The sequence below is a fragment of the Podarcis muralis genome, chromosome 5 (genome assembly GCF_964188315.1).
Source record: "Podarcis muralis chromosome 5, rPodMur119.hap1.1, whole genome shotgun sequence".
Lineage (NCBI taxonomy): Eukaryota > Metazoa > Chordata > Lepidosauria > Squamata > Lacertidae > Podarcis > Podarcis muralis.
Window position 1 is genome coordinate 46,985,890 of NC_135659.1, and position 12,367 is coordinate 46,998,256.

Consider the following 12,367-nt stretch of genomic DNA (forward strand, 5'->3'; position numbering starts at 1 on the left):
AAGCTGTGTGCTATTTGCACTTTATCTGAGCACTTCAAAAGCAGGCATTTAATGCCAATAGGTACTAATGCTTTCTCTATGGAAACCAATCCAAATGTAGAAACAAGTTTAAGCAAAAGGCTGCCATGAATAGGGAAAGTCCCCACAACAGTAGTTCATAAGCATGGCAACTATACTCTGTTAGAGACATCTAACAGGTGATCAGTATTGTCAACTTTGATTGCCAGAGGAAAAGATCTAGTATATAACCTGCTTCATGCACCTTTTGCTTAACAAGGGATTGCTGCAAGCTAATCATATCCTGGGGCACATGGCAACAAGTACATAGTTGTTGTTTTTTTACTGTATCTCTAGTTCCCTCGACTGGGGCTTTTATTTTTAATTACCCTACTGCTATGTTAATGTTTTGTATCTTTTTGTATCAATGCACCATGTATAAATGAAAAATGAATTCTTTTTCTCATTTTTATGTGGGGTAATAATTCACACATATTCCTTTTCTTGTTTACATGATTGTCCTATCATTCCTTTGCCCGACAAAATCTGGTCAAACCACAGTTCTGTCAACTCAGGAACCTGCAAAAAGATGGCCCACCGAACTCCTAGTCATAAGATACTGAAAAGTAACCTATAACAACAATAAATTATTTGGAGAATGTTACCTGAATCTCTGAGCTTGGTGGTGGAGAGGTCCCGGATAGCGTCTGTTGGGAGACTGGTACAGCTGGGAAAGGAGGGCTTGGCTTGTTTTCTGACTGGGGTTATTAGCAAACTTCACAGTAATCGGTTCTGTAGCACCACTAGGCTTCTGGCCATTTAGTCCCTTTATGGCTTCTTCTGCCTCTATTCTCTTATCAAAACGGATAAATCCTACACCACGAGAAACACCTGGGAAAAGAATATTGCATTTAAATAAGCAAAAGAAGAAAGCGGAAAAAGTTTCAAGAACCTACTACACAAGGCCACAGGAAGTTACGTAACACCACAGGAAATAAAGTGTTGCATGCATTGTTGTTGTTTAGTCGTGTCCGATTCTTCGTGACCCCATGGACCAGAGCACGCCAGGCACTCCTGTCTTCCATTGCCTCCCGCAGTTTGGTCAAACTCATGTTTGTAGCTTCGAGAACACTGTCCAACCACCTCGTCCTCTGTCGTCCCCTTCTCCTTGTGCCCTCAATCTTTCCCAGCACCAGGGTCTTTTCCAGGGAGTCTGCTCTTCTCATGAGGTGGCCAAAGTGTTGGAGCCTCAGCTTCATGATCTGTACTTCCAGTGAGCACTCAGGGGTGATTTCCTTCAGAATGGATAGGTTTGATCTTCTTGCAGTCCATGGGACTCTTAAGAGTCTCCTCCAGCACCATAATTCAAAAGCATCAATTCTATGGTCCAGCTCTCACGTCCATACATCACTGCTGGGAAAACCATAGCTTTAACTCTAAGAACATTTGTTGGCAAGGTGATGTCTCTGCTTTTAAAGATGCTGTCTAGGTTTGTCATTGCTTTTCTCCCAAGAAGCAGGCGTCTTTTAATTTCGTGACTGCTGTTACCATCTGCAGTGATCATGGAACCCAAGAAAGTAAAATCTCTCACTGCCTCCATGTCTTCCCCTTCTATTTACCAGGAAGTAATGTGACCAGTGGCTATGATCTTCGTTTTGTTGATGTTGAGTTTCAGACCATATTTTGCGCTCTCTTCTTTCACCCTCATTAATAGGTTCTTTAATTCCTCCTCACTTTGTGTCATCAGGATATCTGCGGTTGTTGATATTTCTTCCGGCAATCTTGATTCCAGCTTGGGATTCATCCAGCCCAGCCTTTCACATGATGAATTCTGCATATAAGTTAAATAAGCAGGGAGACAATATACAGCCTTGTCGTACTCCTTTCCTAATTTTGAACCAATCAGTTGTTCCATATCCAGTTCTAACTGTAGCTTCTTGTCCCACATAGAGATTTCTCAGGAGTCAGATGAGGTGATCAGGCACTCCCATTTCTTTGAGAACTTGCCATGGTTTGCTGTGGTCAACACAGTCAAATGCTTTTGCGTAGTCAATGAAGCAGAAGTAGATGTTTTTCTGGAACTGTCTAGCTTTCTCCATAATCTAGCACATGTTTGCAATTTGGTTTCTGGTTCTTCTGTCCCTTCGAAATCCAGCTTGCACTTCTGGGAGTTCTTGGTCCACATACTGCTTAAGCCTGCCTTGTAGAATTTTAAGCATAACATTTTTAGCATGTGAAATGAGTTGGAGCATTCTTTGGCACTGGCCTTCTTTGGGATTGGGATGTAGACTGATCTTCTCCAATCCTCTGACCACTGCCGAGTTTTCCAAAGTTGCTGGCATACTGAGTGTAGCACCTTAACAGCATCATCTTTTAAAATTTTAAATAGTTCAGCTGGAATATCATCACTTCCACTAGCCTTGTTATTAGCAGTGCTTTCTAAGGCCCATTTGACTTCACTCTCCAGAATGTCTGGCTCAAGGTCAGCAACTACACTACCTGGGGTGTACGAGACATCCATTTTTTTCTGGTATAATTCCTCTGTGTATTCTCGCCACCTCTTCTTGATGTCTTCTGCTTCTGTTAGGTCCTTACCACTTTTGTCCTTTATTATGGTAATCTTTGTACGAAATGTTCCTTTCATATCTCCAATTTTCTTGAACAGATCTCTGGTTTTTCCCATTCTGTTGTTTACCTCTATTTCTTTGCATGCATTAAGTTGGCCTTTAAAGAAACCTATTGCAATTGCAACCCTTTTATTTTATTTAAATAATTCATACACTATTTAATTATGTAATCTCTGTGCTGTTTACAAAGATACAGCCTTAATAACTCTACCTATATACGAACATTTATGGTCCTATACACAGTTACGTTAAAAAAAAAGTTTAGAAATTGATATAGAGTTGTAAACATATGGCTGCTTTCCCTCTTATAAATGTGGAATATCATATTTGTCCAAATGTTTTTCTGATGAAACCATGTTTATTTCAGCCTGAACCAGAATTCCCTGCCCCCATTCCAACTGATCACACATTTACAAGACTTCCCCAAATTACTGATTTGTCCCCAACCCACCATTTGGAAATTACAGCTGATTATCAACCTCCCCTCCCTTTGTCAGCAAATCTAAATATGCAATTTCCTTTATATATATTCCTGTGTAGAAAAAGTAGAGGGAAAGCACTTGAGAGCTTTAATTAAAACAGCAAATGAAGGACCTTCCAAACAAATTCAAGTTTAGAAATGTGCTTATAAATAAAATGTTTTTCAACCTGTGACTTGATCAACCAGAATTCTTGAGGTGATGATGCGCCCATATTGCGAGAAAAGCTGCTCTAGCTCTTTCTGGGTCATCGTTTTTGGAAGGCCGCTGACATACAGATTAGCATCTCTGATTGATGCCGAACTTGGACGGGCATAGGAAACCTAGGAGTTAAACAACATGTGGTTAAATAATGTATTATGTTTTAAACATAATAAGAGCCTGCTGATCAGACCAGTGGCCTATCTAGTCAAGCATCCTGTTCTAACAGTGGCCAAAAACAGATGCCTGAAAGCAGACAAAAACACAACAGCACTCTGGCCATTCTCAGCAAGTGGTATTCAGAAGCACTGCCTCCAACAGTGAGGGAGGAACATAACCATAGTCCTCCATGAATATGTCTAATCCCGATTTAAAGACATCCAAGTTAGCCATTAAATGTGGGAACGAGTTCCATAGTTTATGTGCTTCATGAAGAAGTACTTTCTTTTGTCTGTCCTGGGCTTTCCAACATTCAACTTCACTGGATGTCCAAAGTTCTGGTACTATGAAAGAGGGAGAAAAAAAACTCCTCTCGACCCACCTTTTCCATGCCATAATTTTATAAACACCAGCCATGTCACCTCTTAAATGCCGTTCCTCTAAACTAAAGGCTATAACCTTTCCTCATAGAGGAGTTACTCGATCCCCTGAATAATTCTGGCTGCCCTTTTCTGAACTTTTTCCAACTCTACAATATCCTTTTTGAGGTGAAGAACCAGAACCGTTCACAGTCTTCCAAACGCAGTTGCACCAGGGATTAGTGCTTTTTCAAAGCTGCCACACACAGTTCGACTATCCACCATGACCCCAAGGTCTTGTACCTGGTCAGTCACTGAGTTTCTCATGAGTTTTATGAGAAATTAAGACCTTTTTGTCCCAACACGCATCACTTCACACTTGCTTACACTGAACTGCATTTGTTATTTTGCCACCCATCTTTTTTGTTTTAATGACCTTGAACAATTTACTGTTATCGGCAAACGTGGCTGCCTCACTCCTCACCCTAATCCTAGATCATATGTGGACAAGCTTAAAAGCACAAATCCCACAAAGACCTTTACATCACACACTTGGTTAACAGACTGTTTTCAACCTTTTGAGTTCCGACAGCTTGTTTAAAATAACCTTCTCACTTGATTCTACCTGCTCTTACTATAGAAACTGAGAAGTAGAAAAAATGTTGAGAACAAAAGGAAAGCTGGAAATAATTTTAAAACACATGCAAGGATAAGGTCCTTAAATGCAGGAATAAAAACAGTGACTGAAGATAGGCAGATTAATGTGCAGCCTCCCACACATCAGCTTTGTAAATTTGCCCCTTTGGGCTGTGGGTGTATAAAATGATTTACTGTATCCAGCACAATCCGAAAGAACCTAGTACGTACAGGTTCAGTGTTGTTTTGCTTTAATGGTTAGAAACAGATGAGGCTTTCTACAGAGAGATATTTTCTCTTTATGTATTCATACTAAACTGGCAGGATCTGCCCTGATTGCATTACAGAATAACTAACGAAACATCTGCTTAGTGAACCCATTCTCAGCATCATGCTATTTTCAACTCAGTTCTAACTGCCCCTCAAACTGGAAAAACATCCAGCTGATGCCAGTCAATACATATTAAAATATTATGCAGCATTCTAATAATGCTTTAGCAAAATACAACACATTTCGGTGAAAGAATGATTTAATATTCATTTTAATAACTGCAGTCAACATACAATGTATGATTTATATATAGAGGTCTGTGTAATTTGTCAATATTGTTTCATATTTCCACCAGCTCCAGTTTGAAAATATGTATTTTCCATCTTATAAAAAGCCATTTTGCCAACCCATTCCTTGTACTGCTAGCAATTCCACACAGAGTATAAAGAGATTAAGCTTTTCGGCACACTATAATACTCGAATATACAAACCCAACCACTTTGTGAAGCTTTTCACTTTTGTCTAAAACCAAGTATTTAAAGTCTAGCTTATCCATAAATTCACGCAACAGCATGTGTGGAGGGGGTCCAAGCCAGTAACACGACAAGCAACACCTATCTCTCAAAAAGGCAACTGATAGATCTATGTATTTTCTCCACTTCTAAAAACAGATGAGTCAACAAAGAAAATATCAGAGAAAGTCTAATATTTGCCTCCACAATCTTCATTAGAAGAAGATAAACACATTACACACGTTTACACTGCAAAGAATTTAAAACCACATTTCAATATTTAGGAGTCAGACATAACTTATTTTCTAAAGTATCCCAGTGCATATAAATATAAATGTTAAAAAGAATTGTGATAAAAAGGGAACAAACAATTAGAGGGACTGGTTATAGTGTATGACAGTGGTTTTCAAATTTTAGGTTCAGGGAACATTGAGTCTTTAACAAAACTCTACAGAGGCATAGGATACTGAGACACAGTGTCTTCAAGCCCCATCAGTTATCATTCCTCATCAGCAAAGCCTGTGATGTGGCAAATGTACACTTATCCACAATAGGTTTGTGAAGATAACAATTTTCTTACTTACACCTCATCCCAAATTGTTTTGGGAAAAGAGCTACTGCTCTCTTCTTTTATTTCCCTATGCAAGGTTGTAGGTGGATGTCAAAGATATATTGGCTATTCCTCTTGTAATACTTGCACAATATTATTACCCCAGTCAACAAATCCTCATATGCTGGAAATGGGCATATCTGCATGTGAAACAGATTATAAGTGTTGGGTTGAGGGGCCATTAGGTAGCAAAGGTTTGGAAGTCAGCCTAACTTCAGCATTTTAAAAACACCTGTGTATGCATAAAACTAGCTACAATAAACATAAACATAGCTTGTCAAAAACATGTTTATATTTATCAAGTTAATTCCTATTTTGTTTCTCCAGTGATTACAATTTTTTTAAAAAAGGCTTACATACAAAATACAGGCATCAGTTCTATTCCTTTGTGGGATGTAATCAAAAAATCCCAATATTTAGTCAGGCATCAGACATATGAAAGACTGCCTGCAGTGATCCTGTAACTGCCTACTCACTGGATTTTCTTCCTCTAATCTCACATGGTCTTGCAGATAAGCACAAAAATGTACTAGGCCATGTATTGTGAGGAAGGATTGGGGAGCAAAAGGAGAATTAAAAACATACTGGTAAGGCGTATTAGCAGCAAAGTACTCACTATATTTCTTCTGGCAATAAAACAAATGAGCCTGGCTACTCACCACCACCACCAACGTAGGAATATTGCCAGGGTACTCTGATTTGCAACCTAGCGGCAATGGAGTGTCCAGGTAGAGTTTGATTTTATCTTGGGGGGAAAATAGATTCTTCATAGCAATGTAGCAAACACCTACTGTTATCCCCTAACTGTAATGACTTTCTGGCTCTACTATATACAGACCTTTTCATTTCTTCTCAGCACTTGTGTGAATGTAGGATAACACGGCATGCATCTGATAAAATGTGTTGTAATTCACAAAAACCGATGTCACAATAACATTGTCTAAGGAGGCAAAGGTTCTTTATTATTTTAACTATACCATACCAACACAGGTACCACTCAAAATTTCATAGCCTAATATATGCTATTTTTTTTAAGTCCTAGTGTTTCTATATAAACTGTGTTTGTGAACATAATTTCATGCATTCATCTGTATGAATAGTAAAACTACTTGTTGCCATTGTAATGTCTTCAAAATATGTGGATCATAAAGGTAAAGGTACCCCGGATCGTTAGGTGCAGTCACGGACGACTCTGGGGCTGCGGTGCTCATCTCGCTCTATAGGCCGAGGGAGCCGGCGTTTGTCCACAGACAGCTTCTGGGTCATGTGGCCAGCATGACAAAGCTGCTTCTGGCAAACCAGAGCAGCACACGGAAATGTCGTTTACCTTCCCGCTGGAGTGGTACCTATTTATCTACTTGCACTTTGACATGCTTTCAAACTGCTAAGTGGTCAGGAGCAGGGACTGAACAACAGGAGCTCACCCCATTGTGGGGATTTGAACCACCGACCTTCTGATCGACAAGCGCTAGGCTCTGTGGTTTAGACCACAGCACCACCCGCATCCCTATATGTGGATCATAGGTTTGTCCTAATTCTGACTCCTAAGACACATAAAAGACTGCAAGGGGGGGGGGGGAATGGAAAATACTCATTCAGGTGACATGCACAAATACATCAGATGCAAGACTTGGAGAATGAAAACTACATGTATTCAAACTTCAATACCCAAGCAACCTGAGCTTTAACTTTCATGGAAGCTGTCCTCTAAGTCAAATATTCTAATAATTATATGAAGGAGCTAATGCCTCTTTTACATTCAATGTTACTAGCCTCATGGTACTCTTCCTTTTCTAGTTTACCAAGGCAAGTTGAACACTGGAAAAACAGGAAACCGGGAGAAAGCAAAATGGACAAATCCAACTTATGCTTTATATGAATGACAACAAAACATTCCCAAATCTTGGAATGTAAAGGACACATTCCTAACGCTGGAATTTTAAAGTTTTGTTTATGGTGGGTAAGCACCTTCCTATACATATAACACAGATAATTGTAATGGCTTAAGCCAGGCATAGGCAAACTCTGGTCCTCCAGATGTTTGGGACTACTCTTCCCATCATCCCTGACCACTAGTCCTGTTGGCTAGGGATGATGGGAATTGGAAGGCCCAGCAGAGAATTTATTTCCTCAGACTTTTAAAGAAGAACAATCTGAGTGAGAGACTGCTGGTGTCCTTCTACCGAGGCTCCATAGAGAGCATTCTTACATACTGTATTTGTGCTTGGTTCTCCAGTTGTACAGCTAGGGAGAGGAAGGTGCTCCAGAAGGTCATAACCACAGCCCAAAGGATTATTGGTCATCCTCTCCCATCTTTGGAAGAACTGTACGGTTCCCGTTGTCTTAGGAAAGCAAACAACATCCTGCAGGATTCATCTCACCCGGGACACAGTCTGTTTGCACTACTGCCTTCTGGCAGGAGATATAGAAACATCAAGTCAAGGACAAATAGACTGAAAAACAGTTTCTATCCAAGAGCTGTGGCCTTTTTGAATGCTGTAACTCGATAGTGTGACCTGGGAGTTTGATGGGTGTTGGTGTGGGTGTGGCTGGAATGTGGTTTGTTTGGTTGTTGTTGTTGTTTTGCTTTTGTTGTTTTTAAGGGATGGCATCCAATTTCGTTGCACTTGTGCAATGTTGCACTTGTGTAATGACAATAAAGAATCTATTCTATTCTATTCTATTCTATTCTATTCTATTCTATTCTATTCTATTCTATTCTATTCTATTCTATTCTATTCTTAAGTGTTACGTTACTACAGGAAAAGGGAAGGAGGCAGTAGCTCTGTCTCTTTTGGCCATACCGGTCACCATCCAACTTGTGGAGGGTGAATGTTTCAATTGCATAGCTTCCTATACTCATTGAGGCTCCCTGTCTGTTTCAGTACCCTGGAAAGTCAGGGTTCTAGAATGTGCAGGACGTTCTAGAAATGTGCATATATTAGACAGTGTATGAAAGTGGTGGAAGCAGCAGCAGCACGCAGAGCTGTGTGAATGTTTCTTGCTGCTCCCTTTACTTACTTGAAATGGGGGGGGGGGGGGGACAGAACTGTGGAATTTAAACACAGTGGTAACTGGGTAGTTGTGTAGATCATATTAAAGGATGCAGATAAGAAACAGGGCTTCAAATAAGAGCAGGGTAGGTCAGAAGACCGCACTGTAGTTCAGCTGCAGAGACAGCAAAGAGAAAGGACTCAGGAGACAGCTGCAAATAAAATGTTTCACTCCAAAGAGAGGTGGGAATTATTTTCTAAGCCTTGTAGCCATGCAGCGTCTGTGTGTTTTGCGGCACCGGAAGACAGGGATAAACCACCTCTCCCCACATGCTTCAATCCCAATAACAGAGCCCCCTGAGCATGCGGTTAAGGACAAACAAGCAATGTAGCTGCACACTATGTATTAAGCGCTAACATGCAGTTTGACCAATACATCACAACTGGAAAGAAGAGCCTAGAGTAGTAGTTTGACAAATCCTAAAATGAAGGCCAAAACACACATTTATTTACTAAGTGTGGTTAGCAACTGCATTTTTTTTAAAATTAGATACCAGGTGTGACGTTCATTTCCAAAAGGAGGTAAGATTTAGCCCTCCCTTCCCGAACCATGATTCCCAATGATAATCAGCCCCCCTTGCCCAGAGTTACAAGGCATAGAAAAGTACAGTGGGAGCTGTTTTTCAGACAGAGCAATCCAAATACCTTTATGCTGGCATAGAGCGCTCACTACTGCCCAGTGAATTTGTGTGTGTTAATGTCCTGCTGGAAGGATCCAAAATGAAGTGTTGCTCAGTAGGTAGTGCATTAAACTTTTAATCTTAGGATTGTGGGTTCAAGCCCCATGTTGGGCAAAAAGATTCCCACATTGCAGGGGGTTGGACTAGATGACCCTCGCGATCCTTTCCAACTCTACAATTCTGTGATTCCCTCCCGCATATATTGAAGCTTCTATATTTATAAAGCCACTTTTTAAGGCCTCATTTTCAGTGGTCACTCTAGATGGCACAATTACGTCTGATCGTCATTCAATTTTCTGCCATTTTCTTATAGCATCTATGCTCTATTCCAGATGTGGGAGGGATATATAGATACGTAGATGTACTATTTAGTTAGAATCATGGGTCTGGAAAGTTTCTTGAAATGTCTTTTGAAAAACAAGAGGGATCTGCCCTAAACCCCTCCACAATCAGATCCAGCAAGAACACAAAGTATATAAGCTGTCTGCAAAGTAGGGATCGGAACAAATTTGGTTCAGGTCACATTTAAAGGCGAATCTATCAAACCTGCACTTTCCAGAACAATATGAGAACCAAAACACAACCATCCCTTGAAATTCACATTTAACCAAATTTTGTGATATAGTTACCCAATCAAACAATGGGTAGAAATCAATATAGTGCTAAAGGGACTATTCAGCTCAACTATTTCTGCTTTCTTGACAAAACTAACTCCCCTCTCCTCTCCCTATATGCTGTTCTGGGGCTGCCTCTCTCTTCCCCTTCCCAAGCAACGACTATCAGTTACACCCTTTGTATATTTATTCTGTATCTGTTAACTCTGAACTTCCACAGAGCGTAAGTACTAAATATGTTGGAGCTTAGTAAGTGTCTTGCTGTGGTACCCATGGAGGCAGCACAGAAAAAACCCGAATTCATGTGCAGACAGTACTTTCCAGAATGCTTTGTTTACCTTTCATAACAAGCTGCACAGGGGGATTATGTAATTCAAGGGAAATAGGAGCATCAATAACTATTAAGTCAAGATGTTCTAGGGGATACAGATAATGCTTCAGGATATACCTAAACCAGGCAGTTCAATGAAAAGGAAAAGAAATAGATCACTCCATTTGTCACCATTCGCTCTTGGGTTTCATCAACTGCTTGAGGTGAAATACGCTGCAGGAGTTGGGCCATTTTGATCAAGTCACCTTTATCCTAATGTAATGTTTATTACCATGTTCATTATTAATATTTAAGTTGTGCCAGTCAGTAGCACAAATGGGTTATTTAATATGGAGGTGACTCAGTAGCTTCTGAGGGTGCACATTAAGGAGTGCAGGTAAGATGCAAGTGAGAGAGAAAGATTAGACTTGATGAAAAAGCAACAAGGAAGGAAGAAGGGAATGTGAAGCATGATGTGCCTAAATGAATGGATGCACAACAGTTCAGGAAGGGTTCTATAGGGGAACACAGAGGAACCTAAAGTAATCTGCTCGTGTTATGCATATTTTCGGGATTAAAGAACCCTAAAATCCAGGTGCTTGTTTTCATGCTTGAACCACAAAACTGGATGTGGCATTTATATAATACACCATGAATATTCCTTCTTGTACAGAATCTTTTTGGTAACACTGTTAACTCTTCCAAATGGGAAAATGTTATTGTTGGGGAAGCAAAGCATCCCCCCACTTACCAGAGGGCTACTTTTGAGAAAAGTGAAGAAAAATGTGCTCTTAGTAATTAAAAAAAATGTGTGAATCCAAATATATGTGAGAAGCAAGATACCTTAATAATCAACTCACTCCTTTCCTAAGGAGAACAAAGACCAAACTGGATCCTATTAGGAACATCATTATCAGTATTATTTATTGCTAGGGGCTGTGTCCCTGCTTGCTTTGTTCGTCAACCCCCCTCCTCTTTTAAGACCTCACCAACCCCCTCCACTAACCCCTTTAGGTCCACAAAGAAGGGCCTCAGATGATGAACACAGGGTCTGGGTAGGTTCATGTGTGAGGAGCTGGTCCCTAAGGTATTGGAATCTTGAGCAGCATAAGGCTTTATAGGTCAAAGCCAGCACTTTGAACTGAGCCTGGAAATTAATTAGCAGCCAACTGGGCCAGGATTAGTGTGGTATCACCAGATCACCTATTCCCAGTCTGCCCTCTGAATTCTGCACTACCTGCAATTTCTGAATTGTATTCAAATGCAGCCTGAAGTATAACACACTGCAGTAATCTAAAGCAAGAAGTTAGTACAGTGTTTATAATAAAAGTTAGGCTACCCCTGTCAAAACAGTGTCACAACTGTGCCACCAGTGAAAGCTGATGGAAGGTACTCTGTGCCACTGAGGTCACTTGTGCCTCCACGGACACCTGTTGTGTCCCTAAGCACCCCCAAACTGTATTCTTGCTCCTTTAGGAGAAGTTCAATTCCATCAAGATCAGGTAATGAAAAAAAGATTTGTGTCTCATCTGAATATTGATGGCAACACAGTCCAAATCCCTGGATGAGCCCAGTCAGTGGTTTCATGTAGATGCTAAACAGGCTGGAGGGACAAATCTGGTCCGTGTGGCATCCCACACTGGAGGATCCATGGGGCCAAGCAGCATCTCCCAACACCACTCTCTGGAGATGGGCACCTAAGTAGGGTAGGAACTATTTTAAAGTGGAACCACCCACTCCCAAATTGGACAGCCACTCTAAAAGAATACCATGGTCAATCAACACTCTCCCTGTTTCTCATCCATCCCTAACCCAACAAATACAGAGCGACCAAGGCAGTTTCTGTGTCAAAACAAGGC

The 12,367-nt window shown here is 40.6% G+C and overlaps 1 protein-coding gene across 7 annotated transcripts in view; it reads right to left on the bottom strand.

Annotated features, from left to right (window-relative positions):
* The window catches only part of ELAVL4 (ELAV like RNA binding protein 4), a 105,228-nt gene that overhangs the window by 7,065 nt on the left and 85,796 nt on the right, over nt 1–12,367 (bottom strand). For all 7 annotated transcript variants that reach the window (XM_028733526.2, XM_028733530.2, XM_028733528.2 and 4 more), the window contains exons 4-5: nt 3,273–3,426; nt 663–888 (exon numbers count right to left, since the gene is read on the bottom strand). In XM_028733526.2, the coding sequence (XP_028589359.1) occupies nt 663–888; nt 3,273–3,426 (380 nt within the window). The remainder of the gene's footprint in view (nt 1–662; nt 889–3,272; nt 3,427–12,367) is intronic.